The sequence below is a fragment of the Garra rufa genome, chromosome 19 (genome assembly GCF_049309525.1).
Source record: "Garra rufa chromosome 19, GarRuf1.0, whole genome shotgun sequence".
Taxonomy (NCBI): domain Eukaryota; kingdom Metazoa; phylum Chordata; class Actinopteri; order Cypriniformes; family Cyprinidae; genus Garra; species Garra rufa.
Window position 1 is genome coordinate 8,557,129 of NC_133379.1, and position 19,570 is coordinate 8,576,698.

The following is a 19,570-nucleotide window of genomic DNA, read 5'->3' on the forward strand; positions in this document are numbered from 1 at the left end:
AAATTAATATTTTTTATAATAATTAATAGTTTTTAATTTAATAATTTTAAAATATGAGCGTTTTGTTGATTAGTTTCAATTAATGTTTTGGACCCTGTTCTGTTTTATTTTAAGGAAGAAAGTAGTCTTTGCTCATGAGGCTACAAGGAGAAAAGAAAGTTCTGAGCTATCCTTGAACAAAAAATATAGTATAATACTCATAAAAGTCATCTAGCCATGTTAGCTGTTTTCTCATCACCCAGTTTCATGTCTGATCTGAGTCGTCTGCTTCTCTTTGACAGGTGCTGTGTCTCTAGCTGGTGCTCAGGCCAATCTCTGGGCTGTGGAGGGAGGAAACAAGCTGGTTTGCTCGGGGCTGCTTAAACTAGCAAGAGCTAATCTCATCCAAAGTCCAGTTACAACCGTTACCCTTCGATCAACAGGTATTCCACATAACCATCAGTTAAAAAACACTTTGACTAAGTGAAATACAGTTCACCTGGACCTCTAAAGGACTCTACTGTGGCTAGTAGGCATTCCTAGTTGACTGCAGTATCTAACAAATAAGAGACACTAACAAGTAAGACTGTCCAACAGTAAAGAAAAGGAAAAATAGTTCACTCAGAAATGAAAGTTTGCTGAAAAGGGCATCCAAGATTTGTTCATCTGAACAGATTTGGAGAAATTTAGCATTACATCACTTGCTCACCAGTGGATCCTCTGCAGTGAATGGGTGCCGTTAGAATACGAGTCCAAAGAGCTGATAAAATCATCACAATAATCCACACCACTCCAGTCCATCAGTTAATGTTTTGTGAAATTAAAATGTATGTTTGTAAGTAACAAAAACATCATCAAGACGTTTTTAACTTCACTCTGTTGCTTCTGACTAAAATGTGAGTCCTCTGTCCATAATATTTTTTTCCATTGAAAAAAAAACACATCTTATCTGAATCTGAAGAGAAATATGCACTGTTTACATGCAAAAACAGTCTAAATCCATTCTAAACAAATATGTGGGTGGATTTTGAAGACAGCAGTGGACTTTTTCACTAGAGGCAGCAGTATTATGGATTTCGGCTAAGATAAAATGTTTCAGTTACGGATTAGTTTCTTACAGTCAGTTTCTTAGTTCCCCCAAAAATGAAACTTACCCTATGATTTAGTCACTCTCAAGCCTAGGTGTATATAGGACTTTCTTCTTTTAGACCAATACAGTTGGAGTTATATTAAAGGATAACTATTGCCAAAATGCAACCTGGGCTGTTTTTTTTTTTTACTGTAAATGAGACAAACTTATATCTAAAAGCATAATTACGACAAACGAGCCGTTTTTGAGATTGACCGTGATTTCGTTTTGTGGTCAGTGGCCGGTGAACGGGAATACTAGGGGCATCTTTGAGCGCATCGAAATCGATATTTTTACAACACTAAGAAGGCTCGACATTAGTGTTGGGCGATATGCACAATTTGCATATCATCCTATTGTCAGCCTGTGAGATCGCCGATACACGATACTATTGTGCTAATTTATTTAAAGTGCCCCTATTATGCCATTTTAAAGGTAGTTAATATTGTTGTATTAGTCTCTTAAAACAGGTTTACATGTATGCAAGTTCAAAAAACACTTTAATTTTCTCCAAAATTAGATTTAATTTTACCCCGTTTCTAAATGATTCGTAAACGACTCGTTTGAAGCAGTTCGAAGAATCAGTCTCTCTAAACCCTCCTTTCCTTGAGCCCTCACTGCTGTGATTGGTCAGATGGTGCAGTCCTTTTGGATTGGTCTACCGCTCCAGCGCAAAAACTAAACGCTCATTGCCATAACTGAATGACAGCTGTGGAGACCTGTTAATACATAGAAAACATAGCCTTGATTTTACCCTATCAATTCAAGCCGGAGTCTGACGATGAAACGGTTGAAGTGCACATAGACAAGAAACTGTTTTGCAAGCACGACTGGAACAGGACGTTTCTCAGTGGGTGTCATATGTTAACTGTGGAAAGTGCTTGCAATTTGCTTTTGTAAGCGAACTGGGCACACCTCTACGTTGTGAACTTCAACACTGTACAATGCATAACACTGCATTAAGCCATCGTTTATCATTATCATTACTTAAACTAATAAGGCAGACAGACAGTCAAGCTGTATCAATCACAATTTTTAGACTACATTGCACTCACAGCTGAACTACAGAAACGCAAGTTAGCCGGTTACCAAGACATGTGCGGGGTTGTTACACACCATAACGTACACAAAGACGTATTTTGAACAATCGCTAGAAAATACAATCATCAATTATTAATCATACTTACAGGTAGAAGTTCAGAGGAGCAAGCCGGTCCAAATAACCTGGGCACTGATCCATTTTTTAAAACCAAGCATTTGGTGAATCTCGCGTTGTAACGTTACTCCCCAAGATTGTAAAAGCAGTCATCAGTAAAATGACGCGAACACAACACAAGATTGGAATTGGACTGCTGAGGTGTTCAAAAAATTAATGTTAACCACTCATTCTTGGTAGTTTCATCTTTCGGAAGGGCATATAAAACAAATTCACTCTCACAGCGCAGGACGCCTTCTTGACATGACGTAATCCACGTGAAAATGGTATGGTAGGCCTACTGTTTGTGGGCGGGCAAGTTGTTCGCGACATTAAAACGTGGGCGGACATTACGCAAATATGTAGCTCGTGACGTGTGGCCGTTACAGAAAAAGATTCAAATTGCTGACGACTCGTTTAGGCGAATGTGAGCCGACTTTTTGATAGATAAAAACTTCATTTATAGTGCACTGTCCGTGCCACAACTTTGCAGATAGTTTATGTTCACATACAGCTACATGACACACTACATGAAATATCATATTTGAAAAGGCATAATAGGGGCACTTTAATGACATGTAAATATGTCAATATGTAATAAATTCCTTATTCGTTTTGTAAGGGTAGTGCATGTAACTAAGTTGTGCGTGTACAGAGCGCTGACGGTAGTTCTGTTGGATAGGTTTAAGTTTACTTTCGGTTTCATTCTCTGCTATCTTCAGGGAGCGGTAAATGTGTGTGCGTGAATGTATCTTTCTATACCCGTCATATTGCGATAATGTTACCGCTGTATGTCGTATCTTTGTCATCAGTTCATGTTGTAGTTCAGTTCATATTGATTGTAGAGAAACGGTGCCGTGTAATTCACGTGCATATGTTTAGCGCCATTTTATCGCATCGTAATTCTAGTTAACGCATACAGATGTTACTGAGGTGAATGTTTATGTTTACTATATACAGACGGATTCTCATATATCGTATTTAATTCAGCCTAAACCACATTTTACTACCTCTGTTATCCTAATGACTGTCTACACTTAATCTATGTACACTGTATGATGAATAAATCTCTTACCCATTTTCACTGCACGTTTATACCGCGGCAAGTTTCTGAGGCATCCTAGAACCGACTCTCCGCGCTGCATCGCTAAAGTTAGGTGCCTTTTTGACGCATAATAATAATAATAATAATAATAATAATAATCGTCTTACTATCGTCAAAGGCATCAGCAACAGGCGATATCTCTGACTATCGTCGATACACGATACTATCGTCTATCGGCACAACCCTACTCGACACACCATGAAACTTTGCTCGAAGTATCGCCTGGGTCTCTACACATGTACTCGAGCATTGAGAACATTGTTTGTGTACACAGAGTTTACTAAAAAGAAAGGTTTTGAACAACTCACTTTCACTGTTTGAGTTTCCGCTCGCGGCCGTCTTGCCAGTCAAGAGGTGTGGATCTCCGAATGCGAGGATGGATAGCTCCTAAAGCATATTTCCATATAAATGCACGGCTAATTCGTTGTTTTGTCGCAAGTGAAAAACAATATTAACCTTCTAGTTGTAAAAAGAGCCTCACTTAAGCCTAATATTTCGTCTTATGGAGTCCATTCATTCGCATTCGGAGATCGACACCTCTTGACTGGCAAGACGGCTGTGAGCGGAAACCCAAACAGTGAAAGTGAGTTGTTCAAAAACTTTCTGTTTAGTAAACTCTGTGTACACAAACAATGCTCGAGTTCATGTGTAGAGACCCAGGCGATACTTCAAGCAAAGTGTCATGGTGTGTCGAGCCTTCTTAGTGTTGTAAAAATATCGATTTTTGATGCGCTCAAAGTAATGCCCCCCTAGTATTCCCATTCACTGGCCACTGACCACAAAACTAAATCAAGGTCAATCTCAAAAAACGGCTCGTTTGTCGTAATTATGCTTTTAGATTCAAGTTTGTCTCGTTTACAGTAAAAAAACAGCCCAGGTTGCATTTTGGCAATAGTTATCCTTTAAAAAATGTCATAGCTCTTCCAAGCTTTATAATAGCAGTGAATGGGTGTTGAGATTTTGTAGCAAAAGTGCATCCATCCATCATAAAAAGTACAGCACACAGCTCCAGGGGTTTAATAAAGGCCTTCTGAAGTGAATCGATGTGTTTGTGCAACAAAAATATTTATATTTAACCATAATTAAACCATAATCTCTTATTTCTGATAACTGTTGTATGCGTACAAAACAAGGATTTGTAAAGAAATATGTCAGAGCATTTCGATTAAAGCCATCCTTTTGGGTATAACATGGTTTTCCTTTGCTGTAAACAAAACTAGCATATTTTCACCGGAGCTTATGCTAAGCATACGTCCTTCGTCATCTACTGCAACGCCACTCTCTCGTGAAGGCGCACAGTTAGACAGTTAGTGGAAGCTAGAGATTACAGTTTATAAATATGGTTATTTTTAGGGATGCACCGATAGGATTTTTGGTCCGATACCAAAACAAGTCTAAACAAGTTTATTAATTGAGACACTGACTCCTTCATTTTTTTTTGTTTTGTTTTGTTTGAATATATTTTTAAAAGACTTAGAACATTTTGTCAGAACCACTAGTAAATTATTTTATTTTGTTTAGATTTCTAGTCTTTTTTTCTTCAGAATCATGAGAGAATCATGATCTCCAGTTTATTTAAAAAAAATGGTGATTTTCAATTTATCCAGAATCATGCAGCTTTAGTTTACATGTTTATTACAGCATATAATTCATTAAAATAGAAGTTTAATTTCATAATTTACAACTTCATATCAAAATGCACATGCATTTTGTGTTTTTCAGTTGAGTAAAATACTAGTTTCCCCTATATATTTCATCATTGAGGATTTCTTTAAAAAAGTTTTAAAAATCTTGTCTCGTGAACAGGGATGCAACGATTATAGATTTTGGTTGTACGATTATAGTCTGAGGAATAATCACGGTTTCACGGTTATCACGATTATTATTCATTCGTTAATTTCAAAACACTATTAGTTAAGAAAATCACATGAAAACTCCTTATATGTTAAAGTGTAACCAAATAATACAGCACAAAATAATAATAATAAAAGAAAACAATAGTCCATTTCCAGTCCAGTAATAATTTTACATTGAAAATAAATAGCAGAATAATTAATAAAAATAGTATTTGTCTAACATATTAGCTAAGTATTTCCCTATTAAAGAGAACAATTGTAGTTGAAGTAGATGAACTTTGACAATTACATTTCTATAATTTATAAAAATATTAATGTTATCATTATCAATATAAAAGACTAAAATTAACTTAAATGAACAGTTGTTATCATCAGCTTTCATCCATACGTAATCATTTGTAATAATTCGTCTAACACATCGTTTGTTTACGTTGCACTGAAAGCCGTGCACAACTCTCACGGCTACAGTGTTGATTCATTAATATTTAATTCCCTACCAATGTATTTCATTCAAGTAATTTGTCAAGGAATTTCACTTAGTTATGCATTACCTTTACTTGAGCGTGCAAAGCTGGATGGTGATCCCGCAGGTGCTGCATCAAATTAGGTGTGTTCGATCCTTTAGCAGCAACCTTTTTACGGCACGTTTTGCAAAAAGGTGATCCGTCATCTTCAGTTACGCCCTGGTCATTTTTTGTGTACCCAAAATAATCCCAAACTGCCGACTTCAGGCGCTTCTTCGGAGAGTTTCGCTGTTAGGTGCCTCAGCCATAGTTAATCGAGTATTAGCCTCGGTCTCTTATAAACTCGGAACTTTAAACTAGCGCACACTTGGCAAAACTTTGTTTAGTTGCAGCAGTTTCGTTCCGTGCAACAGATACGCGCTGTTGAGAAACCTTCACGATTAATTAACCATGACGAATTAAAGCGCGGTTAATAGAGAAATCGAAACTCGTGAACCCAGTCTCGTCTCATCTCGTGGGATAAGTGTCTCGTCACACCCCTAAGTCAGTGGTTCTCAATCCTGGTCCTGGGGGACCCCTGCTCTGCACATTTTGCATGTCTCCCTTATTTAACACACCTGATTGAGATCATCAGCTCATTAGGAGAGAGATCCATGAACCGAACTAACAAGCTGAAGATCTCAATCAGGTGTGTTAAAGGTTGTATCAGCGATTTCTAGCCTGAAACATAAAGTGTCAATTTCAGCTGACCTTTCTTCACGATCCGCTCGCTGCCTGCCCCATAAATTGTCTGTGAAAAAACCGCGTGTCTCTGGTCAGCCTAGGGTCCGAGATATGCCAAAAAAACAATCGGCACTACCAACCTTTCCACAGATAAACAAACAGTGTTCCAACCAATCAGCGTCAGGGGTTTGGTGTTGTGGACTTTCGCTCCGCCTCCCTCACATCCCTGCACCAGTAGGAAAGTCCACAACACCAAACCCCTGATGCTGATTGGTTGGAACACAGTTTGTTTATCTGTGGAATAGTTGATAGCACCGATTTTTTTTTTTGGCATATCTCGGACCCTAGGCTGACCAGAGAGACGCGGTTTTTTCACAGACAATTTATGGGGCAGGCAGCGAGCGGATCGTGAAGAAAGGTCAGCTGAAATTGACACTTTATGTTTTAGGCTAGAAATCGCTGATACAACCTTTAAATAAGCGAGACATGCAAAATGTGCAGAGCAGGGGTCCTCCAGGACCAGGATTGAGAACCACTGCCCTTAGTAATACACTTCACATTCATGTTATAAAAAGACATTGATGTTTTTTCACATTCGTGTTTTTTCCCTCAGGAGATTACCACCAGTATGAGCTCACCTACGACTCTCAAAATGAAAAGTCATCAGAGCTCTATGACATTGTAGTAGTAGCGACGCCTCTCCAACAAAACATCAACTCGGGCATCTCATTCCAAGGCTTTGAGCCGCAGCTTCCAGACATATCGGGCTCCTACCACCAAACTGTGGCTTCCATCATCCACGGCTACCTAAACTGCACTTACTTCGGCTTCCCCGACCCAAAGCTATTCCCATTTTCCAGCATCCTTACCACAGACACTCAAGGGCTTTTCTTCAACAGCGCTGCCAGCGTCTGTCCAGTCAACATAAGCTCCGGCTTCCGCAGAAAGCAGCCTCAAGAAGCTGGAGTCTACAAAGTCTTCTCACCAAAACCTCTAGAGAAGACTGAGCTGAAGACACTTTTTAAGTCCTACTACTCAGTGCAGGTCACAGATTGGCTGGCGTACCCTCACTACGGAAGCACCCAGGGATTGCCACCAGTGGTGCTGCATGAAAACGTATACTTCCTGAATGGAATCGAATGGGCTGGGAGTGCGATGGAGATGAGTTCGGTGGCAGCTAAGAATATAGCACTGTTGGCCTATCATCGTTGGAATAGGCAATTGGAAATGATTGACCAGAAAGACCTCATGCACAAAGTGAAGACAGAATTGTGACACACCTCATATGTCATTAGAAAGACAATGTGAAGTATGATGAAGAAGGATTGTGCTTGTTTGAGGCGAAAGTAAGCAACGGCATGTTTTCGATTCCGCACATGTTCTGTGTTTTAGTTTTCCTTTTTTGATGCAAGATACAAAACAGGTCGCATGTCTGCTTGTCTGCCAGATGTTTGGTGAAAGTAAACAGCAGTGTGGTCGCAGGCTAAACACTCGATCTGTATCAGACGGCGGTAATGCGTGGGACGTGTTCTCCGTTACTGACCAACTTGATGCTTCTGTAAGCTCACTTATCATGGGCTAAGGTGATAAAGTGAACACTTTGTGTGGAAAGATGTGGAAGTAGTTTTACTTTTTTTTTTTTTTTTTGTACCACCAGTCAAAAGTTTTTGAACAGTAAGATTTTTCATGTTTTTATAAAGAAGTCTCTTCTGCTGACCAAGCCTGCATTTATTTGATCCAGAGTACAGCGAAACAGTAAAATTCTGAAATATTTTTACTATTTAAAATAACTGCTTTGTATTTGAATATATTTTAAAATGTAATTTATTCCTGTGATTTCAAAGCATCATTACGCCAGTCACATGATCCTTCAGAAATCATTCTGATATTCTGAATTGCTGCTTAAAAAACATTTGTATTATTATGATGTTGAAAACAGAGTAGAATTTTTTCAGAAGTTCAGAAGAACAGCATTTATCTGAACTAGACATCTATGACTATCTGTAACATTATAAATGTCTTTTATCATCACTTTGGATCAATTTAAAGCATTCTTGCTAAATAAATGTATTAATTTCTAGAATTAATAGTGTATAATGTTCCAAAAGCATTTTTTTCTTTAGATAAATGCTGATCTTTGGATCTTTCTGTTCATCAAAAAATTTTGGGAAAAAAAAATCTCAGCTGTTTTAAATATTGATAATAATAATAAAAAAATCTTGAACAGCAAATAAGCATATTAGAAGGATTTCTGAAGGATCATGTGACACTGAAGACTGGAGTATGATAAATACTGAAAGCTGAAAATAAAATTTAGCTGTGATCACAGTAATAAATTACATTTGAAAATATTTTGCTGTATTTTGGATCAAATAAATTCAGGTTTGGTGAGCAGAAGAGACTTCTTTAACAGACATTTAAAAAAATCTTACTGTTCAAAAACTTTTGACTGGTAGTGTATGTTTGTTTAAAAAGTCCTAAAGTTTCACAATTCTCATCGATCTTGTGTTTTACAGGCTGTGATGTGTAATGTCACTGGGCTAGAAAAAATATTAGCAGAATTTCTTAGCTTTAAAAACAAATTATTTATTATGATGGCTTGACTTTCTAATTTCAATAAACAATGGCTGTCTCAAAATAAGAATTCAGAATTCTGCCCTAAAATCTGGTATTTCTCTGCATTATTAATTGAGCTGTCCTGAAAAATTGTAGACTTATTTCATTTTATTTATTTATTTATTTTTAAGTTGTATGATTTAATTGTTTTGTTTTTCAAAGAACTATCTTAAGATCATCAAGGCTGCATTTATATAAAATACTTGAATTTTATATAATATTTTAAAATATTATTTTGTTTTCTACACCACACACTTGATTTCTGCTATAATTTAAAATATAATATGTTCCTGTGATCAAAGCTGAAATTTCAGCATCATTACTTCAGTCTTTAGTGTCACATGATCCTTCAGAAATTATTCTAATATACTGATTTGCTGCTCAAGAAACATTTCTAATTATTATCAGTGTTGAGTATTTTCTGAATTCAGAGGACCAGCTTTAAAATAATAGAAACGTGTAACAATGTAAAATTCTTCAGTGACTTTTTGATGCATTTAATGCATCATTGCTGAATAAAAGTATTAAATCAAGCAAGCAAGGCCAAAAGTTTACATACACCTTGCAGAATCTGCAAAATGTTAATTATTTTACAAAAATAAGAGGGATCATACAAAATGCATGTTATTTTTTATTTATTTAGTACTGACCTGAATAAGATATTTCAAATAAAATACATTTACATATAGTCCACAAGAGACAATAATAGTTACATTTATAAAAAACTACCCTGTTCAAAAGTTTACATACACTTGATTTTTAAGACTATGTTGTTACCTGAATGATCCACAGCTGTGTTTTTGTTTGTTCGTTTAGTGATAGTTATTTGAGTCCCTTGTTTGTCCTGAAAAGTTAAACTGCCTGATGTTCTTCAGAAAAATCCTTCAGGTTCCACAAATTATTATTATTATTTTTTCAGCATTTTTGTGTATTTTAACCCTTTCCTACAATGACTGTATGATTTTGAGATCCATCTTTTCACACTGAGGACAACTGAGTCACTTATATGCAACTATTACAGAAGGTTCAAACACTCACTGATGCTTTAGAAGAAAAAACGATGCATTAAAAGCCGGGGGTGAAAACTTTTGGACAGAATGAAGGTGTGTACATTTTACTTATTTTGCCGAAATATCACATTTTTTCAATTAGTACTGCCCTTCAGAAGATACATGTTTCTCAGAAGACAAAATAAGATACATTTACCCTGATCTTCAAATTCCAAACGTTTTAACCCCCTGCCTCTTATTGCATTGTTTTTCCTTTTGAAGCATCAGTGAGTGTTTAAACCTTCAGTAATAGTTGCATATGAGTCCCTCAGTGTTAAAAAGATTGATGCATTTTGTATGATCCCTCTTATTTTAGTAAAATAATTACAATTTTGCCGATTCTGCAAGGTGTATGAAAACTTTTGACTTCAACTGTATTTTGACTACAACTTTGCTAAAACATTCCCATATTGTATTTATTTGCTACAGATTAATAGTAATTATAATCAAAAAACTAATATGGTTTAAATATTTGAAAAAGACAGTTTCTTTCTCTCTTACTGCTTAATATCAGAAAAAACAGAAGAGGGCGCCGTTTCAAAAAATGAAGATTTTCTTCTCTCTGGTTTCTCTGCTTTAAGCTTGTTGAAAACAAAGGCCTTGTGTTTTAAAATGCTGTGAGAAACTACAGGGATTCTCTGGAACATGGGATTTTTTGAGCAATGCTTCACTGAATTCGGATGCTACAGTGCTCCTATTGTTTGTTGAAAAATAATAATTGTAAAAGTTGGAACTCACAAATTTTACTATGATTGTACATTTATGTTGCAAAATGCTTGCAAATAGTTTTTGTGTCTGAATAACACTAATATGATTTTTACTCTAATATCCGTATTTACTACTCTGTTGTATTCTGTACTAGACTGCTCTAATATTCAGAGTCCACTGAAGTAGATAGCCATGCATCAAACTTATATTGCAAGCGGAAATCTTGCCAACTCCGACAGCTGAACTGATTAGAGAACAGTCCATCTAGCACACGCGGATCCAGGAAACAGCATAGACAAACAGAAAACCCTTTTTTCCTCTTCAATTGTTTGCTGAATCTATTTACATAGTAACCCGCTCATAAATATTGAGCCCATTTCAGAAGCATATCTGCGTGTGACTGTGCTATTGTGTCCACAGACCACTTGAGAATAGCTGTAAGCCACAGACTGAAAGCAAAGTAGTTTCAGGTCTTTGGTAAACTGAGGCTGTGGAAGACAAAAAGTGATGGTTATGTTTACAGGAGTAACTCTGGAAAATCCATCCATTCATTCTCCAAACTGCTGATCCTCTTAGGGTTGTAGAAGTTTGGAAAATGTATTCTATAAATAGACAAGGTTTAAAAGGGCTCTCCAAATGATGTGTCACACTTGATATTTGACCAGTGACGCATATCTCACAATTTAGGAAAAGTAAGCAATTACCTTTTACTAGATAGATAGATAGATAGATAGATAGATAGATAGATAGATAGATAGATAGATTAACGAGGGCTTTTGACAAAAATGCCTCATAATTTCAAGACAAAGGGGCAAAAAAATCCACAATTAAACAACGTATTACGATTAAAATGAAATTTAAAAATGAATGAAATGTATCAGTTTCTAATAGACTAATTTAACTGTTTTGTGCAGCGTTGAACCTTATAACCAATCAAACACGCTTCTGATGAGCTTAGGAATGCATTGGCCAATCAGAGACGCTTAGATTAGTCAGTGCTGAAAACACCTACGCTGTTGTGTGTGCATACTTACAAATTCCCTCATTAAAAACAAGTGCAGACAAATGAAAGCCCATTTCCATTGAAAAGTTGAAATTGACTTAATGACTTTATAAATACAGGGCTTCCATAGATCAGTGAGCCAGCATAATTTAAACTTTGTAAGTCATAATTTTGACTTTTAAAGTCATAATTTCGTCTTTTTATCTCATAATTTCGATTTTTAAATTCATTATATCGTCTTTTTATCTCATAATTTCAACTTTTTAAATCATAATTTTGTCTTTTATCTCATAATTTCTACTTTTTGAAGTCATAATTTCGTCTTTTTATAAAAAGTTGAAATTATGACACTTACGAGATATAAAGTCGAAAGTATGACTTTAAAAGTCAAAATTATGAGATAAAAAGTCGAAATTTATTGAAATTATGGCTTTAAAACGTTGAAATTGACTTAATCACTTTATAAATACAAGACTTCCATAGATCAGTAAGTCATTTAGACTTTTTGCGTCATAATTTGGACTTTATAAGACATAATTTAAATTTTTTATCTCATAATTTGGACTTTATAAGTCATAATTTCGGCGTTTTATCTAGTAATTTCAGCTTTGTAAGTCATAATTTTATACCCTGGAAATCCAGAGGTCTCGCGAGAGCACAATTTGAATTGTCTCTGCAAGACACTCTGGCATCGAGCAATGATGCAGGTTACTGCAATACGTAAGCAATTGTGGGAACCAATCAAATCGGTGTATCTGATGTAGGCGGGCCAGAGGCGAGCTAAGCTGATGATGACAGCACTGCGACGTCCGAATCATATAGTAAACTTTGAAAGATCGCTGTCGCTACAGATGAACAACAAGTTGTTTGAAATGGCTTTGGCCGCTACAATGAACGAGTTAGACTTGGCTTTCCATATAAAAGAGGAACAGAAAACCGAAAACTCGAATCGTTCCTTTGCAAGAAGGACGTTTTTGCTGTTTTGCCGACTGGATACGGCAAGAGTTTAATCTATCAGTTCACGAGTTCACGCTTACATATAATTAGCCGGAGAATAATAGTGCATGTTTGGCGTGCTGTCCGGTGAAGGGCTCCGAGCTCGGGAGTGGCCCGAACCCAGAGTACGTTACCCCCCAATAGGAGTAGCGAGAACTCGGAGTGATGAGATGGGGTGGTGGAGGTTTACTGATAAACCATCGAGTGAATTGAGGTGAGTCAGCTGTATTTAAACCTATGGCGCTGATTGACTTGTGATGTTTACGCTAAGCATCTGACGCACTTTTCCCCCGAACTTTGTTAATGAAACATCATTTAGCTCTGCTGGTAGCTAAGCGTGTATTGTTTTGATTGGTCGTGGCGTTATCCAATTGCGTGCAGTTAGAGTTTCAAATGCATGTTTGGTGCCGCCCCTCAAGTTAGGCAGTTTTCATTGCTCGATCTCAGACCCTTAATCTTAATAGATTAGGGTCTGGATTTTTCCAGGCTAATAATTTTAGACTTTATCTCATAATTTTGACTTTATGACTTTTAAAGTCATTATGAGATAAAAAGTTGAAATTATCACTTAAAAATTGACTTAATGACTTTATAAATACAAGGCTTCCATATATCAGTGAGCCAGTAAGTCATATTTTCAACTTTTTATCTCATAATTAAAATTTTTTAGTCATAATTTAGATTTTTTTTTATCTCATAATTTCGACTTTATAAGTCATACTTTTAACATTTTATCTCATAATTTTGACATTATAAGTCATAATTTCAGCATTTTACAGGGTTCGTACGGTCATGAAAAACCTGGAAAAGTCATGGAATTTTGAAATGGCAATTTCCAGGCCTGGAAAAGTTTTGGAAAATTAAATTAACCCACAAAGTTTTGGAAAAGTCATGGAAATTTGTTTGACCAACTCTGTATATTAGAATATTGCTGATCATTTTGTTTAAATTCCAGTTAACCAGAGCCATATAAAAAGAAAAAATCAAAGAAAAATCTTTTTATATGGCTCTGCAGTTAACTAGCGCACAATCGGTCACGTGATCGGTCGCGTGGGGTAACGGTGACTCGCAGTTTTGTATCAAATGTAAGGCCATAAAAAGTTATAAATATTTAAAATAGTAAAAGAAAAGTCTTGATTATAATTTTAAGAGGTCTTACAGTTGGGGATGGAAAGACGATCGCGATAGGGTTGGATAAATCTTCAAAAAGGCAATGATGTCATTGAATAAATATGTGCACCGCAAGTTTCAAACTCAAAACGCTGCACGGATGTCAATATATGAATGTATCTGAAGGGAACAGACTGTCCTCAGAAACGTGTTGCATGTTCATTTCTTGTCTGACAAAACAGCGTTAATGCTGATTTGTATACAGCCCTTACTAGGGAAACTAATATTTCAGCGCTCCTAAAGCGCCCCCTTGTGACAGAATTCATTTTTATTTCCAATAATTTTTTTCCAGCTTTTTATGGTCAAATTATTGCAATTATCAATCCATGTTTTTATGCAGCAGACACATAGAGGTGTAAATGTGAAAAAAGTTAATGTGCCTTTTAAAAATCTAAACAATTAAGTAATATTAATATTAATATATATATATATATATATATGTGTGTGTGTGTGTGTGTGTGTGTGTGTGACCCTGGACCACAAAACCAGTCATAAAGTTAAATTTTACAAAACTGAGATGTATACATCATATGAAAGCTCAATAAATAAGCTTTCTATTGATGTATGGTTTGTTAGGATAGGACAATATTTGGCCGAGATACATATTATTATTATTATTATAAATAAATATACATATAGGCCTATTTGAAAATCTGGAATCTGAGGATGCAAAAAAATCTAAATGCTAAGAAAATCACCTTTAAAGTTGTGCAAATTAAGCTCTTAACAATGCATATTACTAATCAAAAATTACATTTTGATATATTTACAGTAGGAATTTTACAAAAAATCTTCATGGAACATGAACTTTAGTTAATTTCCTAATGATTTTTGGCATAAAAGAAAAATCAATCATTTTGACCCATGCAATGTATTTTTGGCTATTGCTACAAATATACCCCAGCGACTTAAGACTGGTTTTGTGGTCCAGGGTCACACACACACACACACACACACACACACACACACACACACACACACATATATATATATATATATATATATATATATATATATACAAAAAAAATGGATGCTCCTAATTTTTTGAAGTTGGGAGCACCAGTGCTACCAAGTAAAAAAGTTAATTTCGAGCCCTGATACATATACATTTCATGAAACATTAAGTCATGAATATTTACTTAAAGTCATGGAAAAGTCATGGAATTTTACTGGTAAAAATGTGTATGAACCCTGATTTTATCTTGTAATTTTAACTTTTTACATTTTAATTTTAACTTTTTAAATTTTAGACATCTCAATAATTGCGACTTTAAAAAGTCATTATGAGATAAAAAGTCGAGGTTATGACTTATAGTGCTGAAATGATGACTTTAAAAAAGTCATAATTATGAGATAAAAACACAAAATTATGACTTTAAAAATCTAAATTAAAGTCTAAAATGATGACTTAAATTACAGGATAAAATGTTGAAATTATGATTTATAAAGTCAAAATTGACTTAAATCCTAATTATGAGATACAAAAGTCTAAATTATGACTTCAAAAGTAAAAAATGATGAGATAAAATGTAAATATTATGACTTTAAAAGTAGAAATTACAAAATAAAAAGTTAAAATTATGAAGTCTTAATTATATGATAAAAAAAAAATCGAAATTATGACTTTAAAAAGTCGAAATTGATACAGATACAATGTAAATAAAAAACATTAATTTCTTAATAATCTACAATAATATTTTTTGTCACACTTAGCCCTATGAGCTCCTGTTTTTACATGTATAATTTAGATACAATTTTTGATTATAAAAATTGTCCTCACAAATGTAAAAAATGACCCTGGAAATCAAAACATATGTAATATTTATACATATATATGTAACAAATGTATGTTACATTGTAGAACATGTAAAGTAGCTGTAAATATACTGCTGATTATACAGTTTTTAAATATTGCATTTGAGTATTTTAGTGGGTATTTATTCATTCATTCATTTCGGACTTAAGGGTGAAATATGAATTGGATGTTTCTGTAACGTTCTGTGATTTGGTGCTCAGTCATTATCAGTGATTAATAATGTATTATTATCAATGTTGAAAATGTTTTGCTGCTTAATACTTTTGTGGAAACAGTGAAACAGTACTGTGAGTGGGCTAAGACTATTAAACTTTCGATGCATGTAAAGTCACTTCCCTTGTTTGGCGTTTACACCTGTATGTTGATTGATTTATCATTCGGACATATGTGCTCTCTGTGTAAATGGCTGAGATACCCTGGAGGACAGCTTTTTGTTTATGCATTGAAACTCAATACTAATCACATTGTACATCTTGTCCTTTCATTTTTGTTTGTGTACAATGTGTTACCATGACGAAGTGGGCCATTCGCTCTCCCGGAATCCCAAAGAATGCAGAGTTTGGCGAACAAAATAGTGAGAAAGAGCATTTGGATTTATTCTGACATCACTGTTCTTGTTCTTTCACAGCTGGCCCAGTTGATTCCCGTATTTGGACCAGCACTAAGCAACAGCACCGTTTCGTACCTGCAGATCATTACACGAGAAGTACAAAACCACCTTGCGGAGACATGGAATACTATCAGTATGCAACAACAGCTTAGTTTTGCATCGCTTAATGATAGAGGCTCAAGCTTTTCATAACATTTAAATAATATGTGATGTCTTATAAGTATTATACAGTTTATCATGCTCAGTTTCTTTCAATCTGATTATACTAGCAGCAAGCAGTCAAACAACACAAAACCTCTTTCATCTTGTTGTGAGTTTAAGTTTTGTTTCCTTCTTGTGAGTAATAGATGCTATTATTTAGTAAAAGGCTTGGCGTGGAGCCCGGGGCCTTGGGAAGATTCCTGCTGATGGACCCAGGGCCATGCACACGGCCCTACGCAAGCAAACACAGGCCCTTCCCTCGCATGGAATCTTGTACTCGTTGCACTTGGAATCACCGAAACATCTTAAACACATTATATGCTAATACTGAAATTTACATTTAATTTGATCTTGCTTTTAAATAAACATATTATGGGTTCCAGCCACTCAGTAAATGTGTCATGCATGTAGTGAATGTTAACAAATACATTTCTTTATTTAAACTTTAAACAGTAGCTTCTATTTTAGCAGGTGATATTTATGGTATAAGGTGAACTTTTAATATCAGCCTAATTTTGTCTGTTGCAAAGTAAAAGTATCTCATAATTTCAACTTTTAAAGTCATAATTTTTACATTTTATCTCATAATTTAGATTATTTTATCTCATAATTTCGACTTTCATAATTTTGACTTTATAAGTCATAATTTTGGCATTTTTCTTGTAATGTCAACTTTTTAAGTCATAATTTTAGACTTTATCTCATAATTGCGACTTTTAAAGTCATTATGAGATAAAAAGTTGAAATTATGACTTATAAAGTTGAAATTAAAAATTGACTTAATGACTTTATAAATACAAGGCGTCCTTATATCAGTGAGCCAGCAAGTAATAATTTCAACTTTTTATCTCATAATTTAGATTTTTTTTGTCATAATTTAGATTTTTTTATCTCATAATTTCGACTTTCATAATTTTGACTTTATAAGTCATAATTTTTACATTTTATCTCATAATTTTGACTTTATAAGTCATAATTTCGGCATTTTATCTTGTAATTTCAACTTTTTAAGTCATAATTTTAGACTTTATCTCATAATTTAAACTTTATAAGTCAATTTTGACTTTATCTCGTAATTGCGACTTTTAAAGTCATTATGAGATAAAAAGTTCAAATTATGACTTATAAAGTTGAAATTAAAAATTGACTTAATGACTTTATAAATACAAGGCGTCCATATATCAGTGAGCAAGCAAGTCATAATTTCAACTTTTTATCTCATAATTTTGATTTTTTTTGTCATAATTTTGATTTTTTTATCTCATAATTTCGACTTTCATAATTTTGACTTTATAAGTCATAATTTTTACATTTTATCTCATAATTTTGACTTTATAAGTCATGATTTTTACATTTTATCTCATAATTTTGACTTTTAAAGTCATTGTGAGATAAAAAGTCGAAGTTATGACTTAATAAGTTGAAATTCTGACTTTAAAAATCAGAATTATGACTTAAGTCATAATTATGAGATAAAAACACAAAATTATGACTTAAAAAATCAAATATGCTGATTTGGTGCTCAGTTATAATCAATTATCAATAATGGTTATTTATTTATTTATCAATGTTGAAAACAGTTTTTGCTGCTTGATGTTTTTGTGGAAACTGATACTTTTAAAAAATATTCTTTGATGAACAGAAAGCCAAAAATGTATTTTTTTTTTAAACCTATTATTTTGTAGCATTATAAATGTTTTTACTTTCACTTTGGGTCAATTTAATGCATCCTTGCTTTTTTCCTTTTTTAAAACTTAATTAACCCAAACTTTTAATGATGTATTTCCGCAAGAAATTAAGCAGCACAACTATTTTTACCATTGATATTAATAATAAATGTTTATTGAACAGCAAATCAGCATAGAATTTTAAATTGTAATAATATTTTACAATATTACAGTATGAAATAAATGCATCCTCGGTGAGCATATAAATATATTAAAAACATGAATTATTCCAAACTTGTGATCAGTAGTGTAAATATACCAAAAAAGAAAAAAAAAATAGACTAAAGTAAAATAACATTTATTTCGTAAATATATTAAGTATTTGTATTGTAAAATAAAACCAATGATATAAAACACATAAATATAAAGACAAAAAGTAATATTGTTAAATATCATTGCATTTTAAAATAGTGGTTTTCTATTTTAATATTCTGTAAAATACAATTTATTCCTGTGATACAAACATGAATTTTCAGCATCATTACTTTAGTTTTCAGTGTCACATGATCCTTCAGAAATCATTCTAATATGCTGTTCCCCTTCAGTCGAATCACTTCGACGTTACATGGGATCTCGCCTGAGAGACCGATCATCTCTGAGCCTTATATAAAAAGGCCAATTGCAAATTGGCGAGTGGACGTGCGCGTCGGCCACTCCCCCGTACATACGGGTATATAAGATGGCGGCGCGCATCACTCAAACAGACTTTCGCTTTCAGAGCCTTCATGCTCAAGCCTTTTGCTTCTCCTAGAAAAGAAGAAGAAGAACTTCACGTTCCTGCTGCACTTCTCTGCTGGTGTGCGCCGATCGAAAAAGAGCAACAAAAGCTGAAAGAGTGAATTTCTCGGCGCCGCCAGCGGGGTCCCGCGGGCGGCCGTTTTCACGGCCATAAAAGCCTCCTGCGTTCCAGCGAGCAAGCCCCATTGAGTGCACAGTGGTGCCGCGGTTTCCTCCCTGGGCAGACCGGGACTAAAAGAGCAATTTCTCACGGCTGTGTAAAGACGTTCTTTTCAGAATGGCTTTCCGGCCGTGCGCTTCTGGGTGTGGCAGTTTCCTCACCTCACTGGACGGACATGAAAGCTGCTTCACATGTCTGGGCATCGAACATGCTGAGGCAGCTTTCACGGATGGTTCATGCATTCATTGCGAAAGCATGACCATGGGAATGCTGAGGACTCGCCGCTCGCTCGCGGGCAGGCCCCCCTTCGCGCCCCACGGCCTGC

General features: G+C 34.9%; 1 protein-coding gene across 1 annotated transcript in view; it reads left to right on the forward strand.

Annotated features, from left to right (window-relative positions):
• pcyox1l (prenylcysteine oxidase 1 like) overlaps positions 1–8,085 on the forward strand; it is a 15,652-nt gene extending 7,567 nt beyond the window's left edge. The window contains exons 4-6 of the mRNA XM_073823941.1: positions 115–188; positions 282–422; positions 7,065–8,085. Coding sequence (XP_073680042.1) covers positions 115–188; positions 282–422; positions 7,065–7,726 — 877 coding nt within the window. The 3' untranslated portion in view covers positions 7,727–8,085. The remainder of the gene's footprint in view (positions 1–114; positions 189–281; positions 423–7,064) is intronic.
• The last annotated feature ends 11,485 nt before the right edge of the window (positions 8,086–19,570 follow it).